Here is a 15,263-nt window from a genome sequence, read left to right as displayed (position 1 = left end):
ATTTTGCCCCAAACGTTATATTTTGGAAATATCAAACAGTACAGAGAATGGTACAATGAATACCAACACTCCTGGACTCAACAATTAACACTTTATTACGTTTGCCTTGCATTCTTTTTAAATTTGTAAACATTAAAACATCTTAAATACTTCAATATGGCTCCTTTAATAAGAATAATCGCTAACAACCATCACCACAGACAGAGAAATTAACAATTCCCTAATGTCATCCAATACCCAGTCATTCAAATTTTCAACTGTCCTAAAATATCTACTTCCTAATTGGTTTTTCCAAATGTTTTACACACTGCATTTGGTTAGGCTCCTTAGTTTTGATTTGCTATTTTGAATTTATATTCACAAGAAGTTGCAAAGATAATATCCTTCAACTAGTTTCCTCCTATGGGTACACCTTAATTATAGGTTAATTTAAAAAAAGGAAACTGATATTGGTACAGTGAGTGTGTACACTGCCATGCCATTTTATCACGAGTAGCTTCGTCTAACCATGATCACAATCAAGAAACACAACTGTTCCTGGAGTTCTCATCATGGCGCAGTGGGAACAAATCCGACTAGGAACCATGAGGTTGCAGGTTTGATCCCTGGCCTCGCTCAGTGGGTTAAGGGTCTGGCGTTGCCGTGAGCTGTGGTGTAGGTGGCAGACGCGGCTCGGATCCTGCGTTGCTGTGGCTGTGACCGGCAGTTGTAGCTCCAATTGAACCCCTAGCCTGGGAACTTCCATATGCCTCAGGTGCAGCCCTAAAAAGTGAAAAGAAAAACAAAACAAAACAAAACAAAAAAACACAACTGTTGAATACACTAAGACCTCCCTAAATGCTATCCCTCCCTCTTCCCCTGATCCCTTCCACCATTTCCAACCTCTGGTAACCACTAGTCTGTTTCTCATCTCTACGCTTTTGTCACTTTAGAATATTACATAAATGTAATTATACAGTATATGATCTTTTGAGATTGGATTTTTACTCAGCATAATTGAAATGCACTTGAGTCACTGCACATAATACGAGGTCATTCCATTTTATTGCAGAGAAATAAGTATTCCATGGTGTAGATATACCAGTTTCCACCTGTTGAAGAATACTTGAATTACCTACAGATTTTGACTATTACAAATACAACTGCTACTAACAGTCACATACAGGTTTTTGTGTGAACACAAATTTTCACTTCTCTGAGATAAACACTCAGGAGTGCAAGTACTGGGTGGTATGATAAGTGCATGTTTGGTTTTATAAGAAACTGCCAAATTATTCCCCAGAGTGGCTGTAACATTTCTCATTCCCGGCAACGTAAAAGATCCAGTTCCTCTGCACCCTTGAAATCATTTGGTGTTAATAGTACTACTTTAAAGAAAGCTATTCTGATAGCTGTGCAGATTTTTAACTGGCACTTCCCTAGTGGCTAATGTTGTTTAACATCTTTTCATTTGCTCATTTACCATTTATACTTTGGTGAAATGTCTGTTCACGTCTTTTGCCTATTTTCTAATTGGGTCTATAGTTTTAAGAATTCTTTATCTAGTCTAATATGATCCTGTGTTGGATGCATGATTTGCAAATATTTTCTTCCAGTCTGTAATGCCTTCATCCTCTTTAGTCTTTTGCAGAGAAAATTATTTTATTTTGATGAGGTTCAATTTATCATTTTTTTCCTTTTATGGAGCATGCTTTTGATATAACGCTGAGTTCTTCACTTAGTTCCTGATTTTTTATTTTTTGCCTATAGATATCCAATTGCTGTAGCATCATTTGTTGAAAGGCTATCCCTCTTCTACTGAATTGCTTTTGCACCTCCGTCAAAAATCAATTGGGCATTTGTGTGAATCTACTCCTGGCTCAGTATCTTATGACTCTTTAGGATTCTTCAAAAACAAGCCCACCATACACTTTTTACACTTTTCATTATGGAAAATATCATACATAAACAAAAGCAGTACAATGAACTCTCAATACTCAACCAGCATCAACAATTATCACCCCTCCTTTTTGCATTGTATATTTTTGAAGAATCTAGTGCAGTTTCCGTACACAGTATCCCAGTTTCTCAATCTCTTGCTCGAGATGCCTTTCATATTGTTCCTCTGCCTCCTGCAGTTCCTATAAACTGACAATCATGTCTAAGAAGCTTGTTAAATTCAAGTTATACCTTTGGCTTACTGCATTACATGCAGAGGCACATTATGTGAGTTGTCTCAGTCTTAAAGATGTTACATTTAGTTAAAATGATTAAGAGGCAAATGCCAGCTCTCTCCATTGTTAAAGTAGACCTTTCCCTTTGTACTTATTACATAATCTGGGGTGATTCTTTAATATGGAAATAAGGCATCTTCATATTCATTACCTCATAACAACTTGGTGAGGTAGATATTATTCCTCCTGTTTAACAGATGAAGCAATCAAGGTTCCAAGAAACGAAGGCATTTGTCCAAGGAAGAGTGGCAGAATCTAACTCATATCCAGGACTTCAGACTTTTAACCTGGGCCCCTTCCAGTTTTCACTCCTGCCCTTTCAGTCTAATGAGGAACCAGCCCTCAAGGAACTTTGGGGTTGAATTAATAACACTTACTATATCAACACACCACTTCAATGCTTCTAGTATTAGAAAACACAATCCTAATATTAAGGTATTTATACTCCAGCAAATTAATTGGAGTTTGGAGAATTACAACATAAAATTTTCAAATCAAGAGTACAGGAAAGGGAGTTTCTGTTCTAGCTCAGTGGTAATGAATCTGACTAGTATCCATGAGGATGCAGGTTTGACCCCTGGCTTTGCTAAGTGGGTTAAGGATCTGGTGTTGCCATGAGCTGTAGTATAGGTAACAGAGATGGCTTGGATCTGGCATTGCTGTGGTTGTGGTGTAGGCTAGCAGCTATAGCTCCAATTTGACCCCTAGCCTGGGAACCTCCTATATGAGGATCTTAAAAAACAAAACAAAACAAACAAACAAAAAAAAAAAACAGGAAAATTTAAATATACAAATGCAGAAAAGGGCTTTAGTTTGTGTGAAAAACTTATGTAGTAACTTGAATGCTGGGACCGAATGTTGTTTCTTGAGTAACAAGGTACTCGTATGTAAGTACTGATGAAATGTTGATTAGAATTGAGAATGACAGTAGCAGGAACAGTCAGTTCAGGCGCTGGGGTTAAGGATTTTCTGCTGTCAACAAGGAAAGCAACATAGGACTGTCCTTCAATTTTGACACTCGACATCTGCTAGGTTTAAAATTCAAAAGTTGAAAAATAAATTGTTTTTCTTGACATCATGTTAATGGCTGGACATACAATTTTTTTTCCTGAATCCGCAGCATGCAGAATTTCCAGAGCCAGGGATCGAAGCTGCACCACAGCAGTGACCCTAGCCACAGAAGTGACAATGTTGGATCCTAAATCCAATGAGCCACCAGAGAATTTCTGTACATACTATTTAATAAGCCAACATTTCTCCATTAAAAAACCTAGGTATATTACCTATTATCTCCCTTAAACATTTTTAAAGCTGTTTTTAAAAAGCCTTTTCAGAGCACTAAATTCTGAATTAGCTATCATACTTCCTCTTCCTATAAAAACAAATCTTTTGAGGTTCATGAAGTACTAATATTAAATTAACGAACAAATATTAATTATGCCATGTTCTAGATTTTGACCATATCTTTTATGCAACTTTACAATTAAATTATTTCATAAAGTACCTTCACATGATCCTTTCACTTAATCTTCACAACACCCTATGAGGTAGGCATTATGTCAGTATTTGACTGACAGAGAAACTGAGACTTAGAGGATAATTCAATAACATCGCAGAGCTAGTAAGAAAAAGGACACAAACCTTGGTTTTCTGATTCCAAATCTAATGTTCTTAAGTTGTCCTCAAACAGCAGATTCTTGCCCATGGAATTCCATGTTTGATATGCCTTAATCACAGAGGTCTACACAGACTCTCTGTAGCAGTAATACTACCTATAAAATGTACTCTATCTATCTATATATATATATTTCAAAAATGTCCACTTTTTAATACAAAGATATTTTTGCTATCATTTACAATGACATTATACATCTTATAAAACATAATCCAATTTCTTGGAATCTTTAATTGCTCCAAGGTCCTTTTCTAGGGTCATAATAAATGGTCTAGAATAGAGTATCTTTTAACTACAATTTATGTTTTTAAGTCTTGAAAGTCTAGATTAACTTTCTTCCTCATGTAACATACTTGTCTATAAAAGGGTCATGATTTTTCTCCTTATAAAACTCATATGCTACCCTTTATCCAACAGTTACCCAAGTAGGCAGGGATTCTATTCCATTTTACAAATACTAGATTTTCTGAATCTCTGTCTTAGACTCATGGGCATTGTGGAACCAAGAGAATTCCTCCATAGAATGGATTTTCTGTTGAAGATGAACATTTGAAGCCTGAGAGAATTCTTTTTCAGACTCATCGCATTCACAGTTTTTTTCATCTGTATGAGTTTTTTGATGTACACTAAGGTTTTTTCTTTGCCTAAAAACTTTACTACAATCATTACAGCCATATGGTTTCTCCCCTGTGTGTATTCTCTGGTGGCCAACTAAATTCCTCTTAGAAGTAAAAGATTTTCTACACTTTTCACACTCATATGGTTTTTCCCCAGTATGCATTCTTTGATGTACAACAAGATTTTTATTCTGACTGAAGTCTTTTCCACACTCATTACATTTATAAGGTTTCTCTCCGGTATGGATTCTTTGATGGACCATAAGATTTCTACTAGAGGTAAGGACTTTTCTACATATATGACATTCATAGGTCTTTTCCCCACTGTGAATTCTTTGATGTTCAATAAGATTTCTGTTGTAAGTAAAGCCTTTCCCACACTCATTACATGCATAGGGCTTCTCACCAGTGTGGATTCTCTGATGGGCTATAAGGTTTGAGCGGTAACTGAAGACCTTCCCACAGTCATTGCATTTATAAGATTTTTCCCTTGTGTGAATCCTCTGATGTCCAATGAGGCTTTTTTTCAGAATGAAGCATTTGCCACACTCATTACACTCATAGGGTTTCTCACCACTGTGGATTCTCTTATGCTCAATGAGGTTTCTGTTAGAACTGAAAGCCCTTCCACACTCACTGCATTCAAAGGGCTTTTCCCCGGTGTGGATTCTCCGATGTACGAGCAGGCTTGAATTATAACTGAAAGCCTTTCCACAATCCTCACATTTGTAGGCTTTCTCCTGTGTATGGAGTTTCTGATGGACCATGAAACTTTTGCTCATGATGAAAGTTTTTCCACACTCTTGACACTCATAGGGCTTTTCCCCATTGTGAAGTCTTTCATGGTCAATGAGGTTTCTGTTAGAACCAAAGACCTTGCCACAGTCTTTACATTCATAGAGATTCTCTCCAGTGTGGAACCTTTGATGTAAAATGAGGCTCTTTTTCAGAATGAAAACTTTCCCACATTCATTACATTCATAGGGCTTCTCCCCATTATGGAGTCTCTGGTGGTCAAAAAGGTAAGCACTCTGAGTGAAGGCTTTCCCACATTCAGTACATTTATAAGGCTTCTCTCTGCTATGCATCCTCTTATGGTCAATGAGATTTGACTTGGAAGTGAAAATCTTCCCACATTTTTTACAACCAAAGGTCTTCTTTTCTGTGTGAACTCTCTGGTGTAAGAGGAGGCTTTTGCTTCGAATGAAAACTTTCCCACATTCTTTACATTTATATGGGTTCTCTGCACTGTGCAGCCGCTGATGGTCAACAAGGTAAGTGGTCTGGGCAAAGGTTTTTCCACATTCGTCACATTTATAGGGTTTTTCCCCAGAGTGGATTCTCTGGTGCAGAATGAGACTCTTCTTCAGGATGAAAGCTTTCTGACACTTGTTACATTTATAAGGTTCTTCACCTTTGTGGAGCCTCTGGTGGTCAATGAGGTATGCATTTTGAGAGAAAACTTTTCCACACTCGTTGCATTTATAAGGTCTCTCCCCAGAATGGCGCCTTAGATGTATAATAAGGCCTGAGTGCCTATAGAAGCCCTTTCCACACTCCTTACACTTATAAGGTTTCTCCCCAGTGTGGATTCTCTGATGGTTTAGAAGGTAAGCACTTTGAGAGAAAGCTTTCCCACATTCATTACATTTATAAGGTTTCTCCCCAGAATGGTTCCGTAAATGCATTAGAAGGCTTGAGCGCTGAATAAAGCCTTTTCCACACTCCTTACATTTATGAGGTTTCTCCCCAGTGTGTATTCTCCGATGGTTTATAAGATGGGAGATTTTATTGAAATGTTTACAACATATATCACATTTATAAAACTTCTTTCCTTCAGTACCTATTAAGCTTTCAGAAAGAGCTGAATCTATAGACAAGCTGTCTCCAAATTCCTTCCACTTCTGGCTTCGTTTTTCTGGTGAAGTCCTTTTCTTCCTGTCTCGTTCACACAGGGAACCTTTCTTCAATGTATCTCTTTCCTTTGTTTCATTTCCCCACTGACTTGTCGAAATGTGCCATTCACATTCTTCCCCAAAGTCAAGAACCTGGGGAACACCTCCTTGAAGTCTTTTTGATGTTCCTTTCTGAGAATCTGCTCTTTGAGATATGCTTGACTTTGATGTCACTTCCTCATTCTCGGCCATGGTCTCCCATTCTGATAAAAGGAATATAAAACGCAAATGTTGTCATATCCCTGTGTTAGTGAGAACAAGATCTTCAAACTGCTAAAACAAGCTAGAAGGATACCTTTATATTGATACAAAAAAAAAAGCTTTTCATTAATGAAAGTATAAAGCAGAATGCTACACTGACAGAAAGTTGTAAACAAATTAACACAGAATTCATTCCGAGATACTTCTAAGCTCTTTGCCTTCAGGGAGCAGATGGGAAAATATAAAGGATGCTGAAAAAACAAATGTAAGGAAGAACCAAAGAAAGAACATGGGATCTTATGTAGGTATTCCACTTCTGAGGCTCAAGAAGTTGGATGGAACAGAACCATTTGGCTTATAAAGAATTATCTTTTTATTTTCCTCATGCTAGGAAGATGGGAATTAAAAGAAAGAAAATATACCTAAAAACTCTAAAGGCAATCTTTAATTCTCAAAGAGTCAAGTGCATAAACACTTTTTAATTACAAAGGAAATCTTTAATTCTCAAAGAGTCAAGTGCATAAACACTTTTTAATTACTTTAAAGCAATTAACCTACAGAAAGAAGATCCATTGTGGAGTTCCCATCATGGCTCGGTGTTACCGAACCCAACTAGTATCCATGAGGATGCAGGTTCGATTCCAGGCCTCGCTCAGTGGGTTAAGGATCAGTGTTGCTGTGAGCTGTGGTATAGGTTGCAGATGTGGCTCAGATCTGGCGTTGCTGTGGCTGTGGTGTAGGATGGCAGCAGCGGCTCTAATTCAACCCCTAGCCTGGGAACTTCCATATGCCACGGGTTTGGCCCTAAAAAGACCAAAAAAAGAAGAAGAAGAAAAAGCAACTTAATGCTTAGAATTCATATACAATTCCCATTACTCCTTTTAAAGTTGAGAAATGGAAATTTTAAAATTAATTTCACAAAAATATCACGTCTGTGTTAGACTCCCTCAATTAGACAGAAAAGAAATACAGAATGAGAAGAAAAAAATTAGAAACATTAGACATTAAAAATCATGAATACATCTATAAAATAACGAGGCTGAACTAATTAACCTCCTTTCTACTCTAACATAATTTCCATATAACACAATATTTTAAAGTGTTAAACTATACATATTTTAAATGTTTTAGAAACTTATTTTCATCATTCAAATGTGAAGAGAAATTATGAACTAGTTCCCCAAGTTATGTAATAAGTAAAATTATGTAAAGAGTAGTAACATTAGGAGTTCCCGTCGTGGCGCAGTGGTTAACGAATCTGACTAGGAACCATGAGGTTGCCGGTTCGATCCCTGGCCTTGCTCAGTGGCTTAAGGATCCGGTGTTGCTGTGAACTGTGGTGTAGGTTGCAGACGTGGCTCGGATCCCGCATTGTTGGGCTCTGGCGTAGGCCGGCGGCTACAGCTCCCATTTGACCCATAGCCTGGAAACCTCCATATGCTGCGGGAAGCGGCTCTAGAAAAGGCAAAAAGACAAAAAAAAAAAAAAAAAAAAAAAAAAAGGAAAGAAAAAATGGAATACCACATATTGATTTTAACTTCCGCTAACCCCAAAGTTATGATTAAAAAAAAAAAAAGAGTAGTAACATTATATTCTTTTTATTAAATATTATTTTCTATTCGAGTATAAAAAAACTAATCTTCTACTTAAATAGAAAAGACATGGGAAAGGAGTACAACTATTTTATTTCATTATGAACTTCTTTAGGTTCATGAGAGGGTGAGAATGGAAAACTTTGCAATAAATGTTAACTTGAAGGACGTTCTTAGATCAGGCCCTCATTCCTCATCTCAGTTTCCCATCTCACTGGGTTTTGGGTAGAACTGCCAATCACACTACTCTGCTTCACTTGGCAGTAAGGATGGGCATGTTGTCCCAGGCCTATCCAGTACTGCTACCCCAGTTTCTTGTCTATAATGATTAGATCAAAATGGTTTCACAATTTTATGATGCTGGTGGAAAGGTAGGTTCTCTTTCTTTAAGGAAACAGAAGTATTTTAAAGACCAGAGTGTTACAAATACTTAAACTAAGATGGAATATGGTTAAGAAATGAGTTCCTGCTGTGGTACAGCAGGTTAAAGATCTGGTGTTGTCTCTGTGGTGGTGCAGGTTTGATCCCTGGCCTGGTACAGGGGATTAAGGATCCAGCGTTGTCCCTGCTGTGGCTCAAGTCACTGCCATGGCATGGGTTTGATCCCTAGCCCAGGAACTTCCACATGCCACAGGTGCAGCCAGAAAGAAAAAAAAAAAAAAAAATCAGACTATGTATGGGCCTACTGAGCTTTAAAGGACCTAGCAGAAAAACGTCAGAATGATAGAGGAAGCTGGTCACTTTCTGCAACCTTTGATGAAGCCTGAAAGAAAAAACAGGCTTCCTTACCTCCAATCCTCCACACTTCTCTAGTCCATGTCCACTCCATTGCTAATTATATTTCCAATAAGTATACTTGATCATGCCACTCACCTGTTCAAAACAAACAACCCTTCACTGCCTACAGGATAAAGCACGAATGACCAGAATAACCCAAGAGACAGTGTCACTTTTTGTTAGTACCCTTCATGCCCACAGACTCCAGGCATGGTAAACTATACACAGAAGCCTAAGTATGTCGCATTTTTGCTTGCTTCTCTATCAATGCCCATGCCCGTTTCTCTTCCTGAATTGTCCTTCCTCTGCCCGACTTGCTACATGCCCAAACCTACAAGCTTAAAAACTAAATAAAAAAAGTCAACCCCTCTAGAATTATCACTGATCTTACAGAAATAAAAAGGAGTATAAGGGAATACCACGAATGATACTATGCCAATAAACTGAACTTAAGACAGAAACCAAACTCCTAGACAGAAACTACTAATATTGACTCAATGAGAAATAGAAAATCTAAATAGTTGTATAATAAGAAACTGAATCAGTAATGAAAAAATTACCCACAAAGAAAAGCCCAAGCCCAGATTGTTTCACTGATGAATTCTACCAAACATTAAAAGAATTAATACCAATTCCTCACAAACTCTTCCAATAAACAGAAAAGGTGGTAACACTTCCTAACTTGTTCTGAGGCCAGTATTACCTAGATACCCAAACCAGGCAAGGATATCACAAAAAGAGAGAAAACTACAGACAAATATATCTTATGAATACAGATGTAAGAATCCTCAACAAAATATTAGCTAACTAAATCCAACAACACATAAAAAGAATTATATACCATGACCAAGTGGGATTTATCATAGGAATATAAATGCTGGTATGACATCAGATAGTCAATCAATGTAATACACCATATCAATAATATAAAGGACAAAACTCAAATAATCTTCTCAAAAGATGCAGAAAAAAGCATTTTGCAAAATCTGAAACTCCTTCATGATAACAATACTCAACAAAGTATAAATTGAAGGGAACTTTCTCAACCTGATAAAAGATACCCATAAAAATTTTATTTATTTATTTATTTTGCTTTTTAGGGCTGCACGCATGGCATGTGGAGGTTCCCAGGTTAAGGGTCAAATCAGAACTACAGCTGCCAGCCTACACCACAGCCACAGCAACACAGCATCTGAGCCACATCTGTGGCCTACACGACAGTTCATGGCAATGCCAGATCCTCAGCCCACTGAGCGAGGATAGGGATCAAACCTGCAACCTCATGGTTCCTAGTTGGGTTCATTACCACTGAGCCATGAAGGGAACTCTGCTACAAAAAATTTAAAGCTAGTATCATACATACATAGTGATGAATCTGAGCTGCAGCTGCAACCTATGCCACAATGGCAATGCTGGATCCCTTAACCCACTGCACAGGGCTGGGGATCAAATCCACACCTTCATAGCAACCTGAGCCACCACTGATTACTCCAAAGCCTTAACTCACCGAGCCACCAGGGAATTCTGGTACTTAATATTTCTTGAATAATTTCCTTCAAATTCTACTCCAATCTCTTAAACAAACATATACAAGTCTTTCACATATTGAAGAAGTATGTACAAGCTATCTGGGAGTCTGCTTTTCTACCAGCTTATCAATGCTCAGAAATCAAGTGTCACAGTCTACCTCCACATCAACTGTCATATTTGGTAGTGTCACAGACTACCCCCAGATCAACACACCATAGTTTGCATACTACTTTGTCTTTAGGAATTTAGTTGTACCCAACTTTTTGCTGGGACTATCTTAAGACATATTACTTGTTTTCTCTTTTTCTGGGCCATTTTCTTTTTTTTTTTTTTTCTTTTCTTTTTTTTGCTATTTCTTTGGGCCGCTCTCGCGGCATATGGAGGTTCCCAGGCTAGGGGTTGAATCAGAGCTGTAGCCACTGGCCTACGCCAGAGCCACAGCAACGCAGGATCCGAGCCGCGTCTGTGACCTACACCACAGCTCACGGCAACGCCAGATCGTTAACCCACTGAGCAAGGGCAGGGATCGAACCCGCAACCTCATGGTTCCTAGTCGGATTCGTTAACCACTGCGCCACGACGGGAACTCCTGGGCCATTTTCTTAAGGTATTCCTCTCAAATCAGAATTACTAGGTCAAAGGAGACAAACACTTTAGTATCTACTTGCCCAACGTCTCAACAACATTGCAGTTAGAACATATCTTACTTATTAAAGTTGATTCAAATTTCTCTTTCCTCAAAGAGCTAGAATAAATAATGAATTTCATTTTCTTCTTATTTTTTAAGTTTAACTCTAGACCCATCTGAAATTTATTTTGGCTTACAGCATGAGGTATGGATCCATGGTGAGTGTTTTTCATAAAATTAATCAATTAACCCATAAAGCATGTTTTAAAATTCCTAAAAAAAATAAAATAAAAGGATTACTGAGTAAACAGTATTAGAATTAATGAAAGCTACTTGGGTTAAAAAATAAGTAAATAGGGAGTTCCCATTGTGGCTCAGTGGATTTCGAACCTAACTAGTATCCATGAGGATGCGGGTTCAATCCCTGGGCTTGCTCAGTGGGTTAAGGATCTGGCATTGCCGTGAGCTGTGGTATAGGTTGCAGACTTGGCCTGGATCCCGTGTTGCTGTGGCTGTGACATAAGCCAGAGGCTGCAGCTCCAATTCGAACCCTAGCCTGGGAACTTCCAAATGCCGCAGGTGAGGCCCTAAAAAAAAAAAAAATCAAGTAAATAAACAAACTGGATTCCTATGTCATTCTGCATATCAAGATAAATTTTAGATGGATTAAAGCTTAAACATAAAAATGAAACAATGAAAGTGTCTGAAGAAAATACAAGGGTGATTAAAAAAATAATTTTATGGGGAGTTCCCGTCGTGGCGCAGTGGTTAACGAATCCGACTAGGAACCATGCATGAGGTTTCGGGTTCGGTCCCTGCCCTTGCTCAGTGGGTTAACGATCGGCGTTGCCGTGAGCTGTGGTGTAGGTTGCAGACGCGGCTCGGATCCCGCGTTGCTGTGGCTCTGGCGTAGGCAGGTGGCTACAGCTCCGATTCAACCCCTAGCCTGGGAACCTCCATATGCCGGCAGGTGCGGCCCTAAAAAGACAAAAAACAAAAAAACAAAAAACATAAATAACACTCAAAAGGCAAACAAATAGGAAAATGTACAACATTTGACAAGGATTAGCAGTTCTAACAAAAAAATGTAATAAAGATATACGAGTAAAATGACCAATAAATATGTGAAAAGATTTGAACCACACTAACAAAGAAATGAAAGAAAAATAAACAAAAGATAGTATTCTTCATCTAGCTAGCAGAGATTTAAAACACTGACCAAATCCTAAATACATATAGGGGAATTGGGTCTTCTTGTAAGTATAAACTGGCACATCACTGATAGAAAGCAGTTTGGTAACATGTATCAAAATATAAAATCCACAAAACCTTTGACACACCACACCACAGCTGGGATACTAAAAGACATACTCTCGTAAGTGTAAAAATACACAGTAGAAAATACTACAATTAAAAAAAAATTTACTAAGGTTGCTGGGTATGAAATAAACACACAAAAATTCTTATTTTCATATATGCAAACAATTAGAAAACCTCAGAAATGAATCCTATACCAAAGATCAATGTAGGAGTTCCCGTCGTGGCGCAGTGGTTAACGAATCCGACTAGGAACTATGAGGTTGCGGGTTCGATCCTTGGCCTTGCTCAGTGGGTTAAGGATCTGGCGTTGCTGCGAACTGTGGTATAGGTCGCAGACGCGGCTCAGATCCCAAGTTGCTGTGGCTCTGGCGAAGCCCAGCAGCTACAGCTCCGAATAGATCCCTAGCCTGGCAACCTCCATATGCCGCATGGGTGTGGCTCTAGAAAAGGCAAAAAAAAAAAAAAAAAAAAAAAGAAAAAGAAAAAGAAGAAAAGAATCAGTGTAACCAAAAATGTGCAAGATCTACTTGAATGTAATTTTAACCCAGGCCTGAAACAGACAAATGCATTATGAACAAATGGAATGACATATGGTATTCTTGAGTGGAAATTCAGTATCATAAAGCTGTCACTGTAAAGCATGATACTGAGACAATGAAATACAATGCAGTCATTTAAACTAATACTATAAATCTGTATTTCAGCCCAAATTAGATAGTCCATTAGCTAATGCCTCAGTTTTCAATGTCTATTTCTCCAAACTCCTACTTTTCTCTTTAGAGTCCGGCACAAAGCTATCCCCTTCATGGGCCTTTCCTAAACCCCCAAGAATGGTACTGGTTGCTTTGTCCTCTCCATTTCCATCACAAGAGGCTTATGACACTTTAGTACCAATTATTTTACTCTGCCTTGTTTATTCGTTCTATGTTCATCTCCAAAATCATGCTACTTAAGGGCAGAATCACATCATTTCCAAAGTTGCCATTATATGGTAGGTTTTTAATGTTGGAAACATAAATGGCTAATAGTTTTTTGTTTTTTGTTTTTTAAACTTTTTTCCTCTTTTTTGGCTTCCCTGAGGCATATGGAATTCCCGGGCCAGGGATCAGATCTGAGTCACAACTGCAAACTACACTGCACTGGTGGCAACATTGGATCCTTTAGTTCACTGTGCTGGCTAGGGATTGAACCTATATTCCGCACTGCAGAGATGCTACCAATCCCATTGTGCTACAGCTGGAACTCCTAACATTATTTTTTAAAAAAAATACTCTTTCCTAAGAGTATTCCCATTGTGGCTTGAGGGTTAAGAACCCAATGTAATGGGTTATGGATCTAGTGTTGCCACAAGCTGTGGCATAGGCTGAAGACTTGGCTTGCATCTGGTGTTGCTGTGGTTGTGGCCTAGGCCTGCAGCTGCAGCTTGGATTCAACCCCTAGCCCAGGAACTTCCATATGCCACAGGTGTGGCTATAAAAAGAGAAAAAAGTCTTATTACTAATAAAAGAATTCCACTTGAGAATAGATATTACAACTTAAAAAATTATATTAGCAGCAAGTTAAAAGAAAGGGATTCCTCAATATCAATGAAGGTGGAGTCAAAGGAACATTCTTATGTACGGTTGGTAAGAGCACAAAGGACTGAGATCATTATGGAAAGCAATTTGGCAGGATGAAGCAAGAGCCTTGAAACAATTCTCTTTGGCCTAGCAATTCTACTTCTAAAAATAATGAAAAATTAAAAAAAAAAAAAAAACCTTAGGCACAGAGGTAGATGATTATGAAGGCAATTATTTAAAATAAAAAAAGTGGCTAACTGGAGATCCTGTTGTGGCGCAGTGGAAACAAATCCAACTAGTATCCATGAGGATGTGGGTCTGATCCCTGGCCTTGCACAGTGGGTTAAGGATCCGGCAATGCCGAGAGCAGTGGTGTAGGTCATAGATGCAGCTCAGATTTGGTGTTGCTGTAGCTCTGATTCGACCCCTAGCCTGGGAACCTCCATATGCTGTAGGTGTGGCCCTAAAAAAAAGAAAAAAAGAAAAAAAGAAAAGGCCAACTAAATTATAAGCCAATACAGAAATTATTTTCAAATAATCTGTAATAATAGGTGAGGTGAATGCAAAGAAAGCAAGCTATAGGCGTTCTCCTGTGGTGCAGCAAGTTAAGGATCCAGCATTGTCACTGCAGCAGCTTGGGTCACTGCTAGCACAGGTTCAATCACTGGCCCGGGAACATACTGTGGGCATGGCCAAAAACAAACAAACAAAAAAACCCCCAAGATATAAAGCTGAATATACACACAATTTAAAACAATGTAAAAAAACCCAAAAAACAAAAACCCTCAAACATACAGAAAAAGCCAGAAAGGTAACATATTGAAAGTTGGACAGTAGTTGCTTACAAACAGTGGGCTTTAAAAAGTTTTTTCTCTCCTAATATTCTGTGGTTTCCAAAATAATACTACTTTCATAATCAGAAAACAAAAGCTGATGAAAGAAAGATACGAATTATGGGAAGAGAAAGTCCTTACCTAAGGAAGTCACAGTTCCATAATTCTCCAACATCACATCCCAGTACAAGGCCCGCTGAATTGGGCCCAGACATGCCCATTCCTCTGAAGTGAAGCATACTGATACCTCCTCAAACATCACCAGTTCCTGAAATAACATGTGTGAGATTATCATTGCCCAGGAGCTCCCATACTGAAAGGTCCCTTTCACTTCTGTGAGGCCATGAGGTGGGCAAGGGATAT

The 15,263-nt window shown here is 38.4% G+C and overlaps 1 protein-coding gene across 17 annotated transcripts in view; it reads right to left on the bottom strand.

The window, feature by feature from the left end:
- Nucleotides 1-72: 72 nt before the first annotated feature.
- ZNF197 (zinc finger protein 197) overlaps nucleotides 73-15,263 on the bottom strand; it is a 26,702-nt gene continuing 11,511 nt past the window's right edge. For 11 of the 17 annotated variants that reach the window (XM_005669432.4, XM_021071728.2, XM_005669436.4 and 8 more), the window contains 2 exons: nucleotides 15,042-15,168; nucleotides 1,026-6,663 (listed from right to left, as the gene is read on the bottom strand). In XM_005669432.4, coding sequence (XP_005669489.1) covers nucleotides 4,346-6,663; nucleotides 15,042-15,168 — 2,445 coding nt within the window. In that variant the 3' untranslated portion in view covers nucleotides 1,026-4,345. Of the gene's footprint in view, nucleotides 732-1,025; nucleotides 6,664-15,041; nucleotides 15,169-15,263 lie in introns of those variants that run through there. The other 6 variants (XR_014822841.1, XR_014822842.1, XR_014822843.1 and 3 more) reach the window with 1 other exon arrangement.

The sequence above is a fragment of the Sus scrofa genome, chromosome 13, assembly GCF_054392235.1.
Source record: "Sus scrofa isolate SSC_HxYL_T2T_F1_AM1 chromosome 13, Sscrofa_HxYL_maternal_Yorkshire_Landrace_v2.0, whole genome shotgun sequence".
NCBI classification, from domain to species: Eukaryota; Metazoa; Chordata; class Mammalia; order Artiodactyla; family Suidae; genus Sus; species Sus scrofa.
The sequence above is the reverse complement of the archived record's forward strand: the minus strand, read 5'-3'. Positions and strand labels throughout refer to the sequence as shown.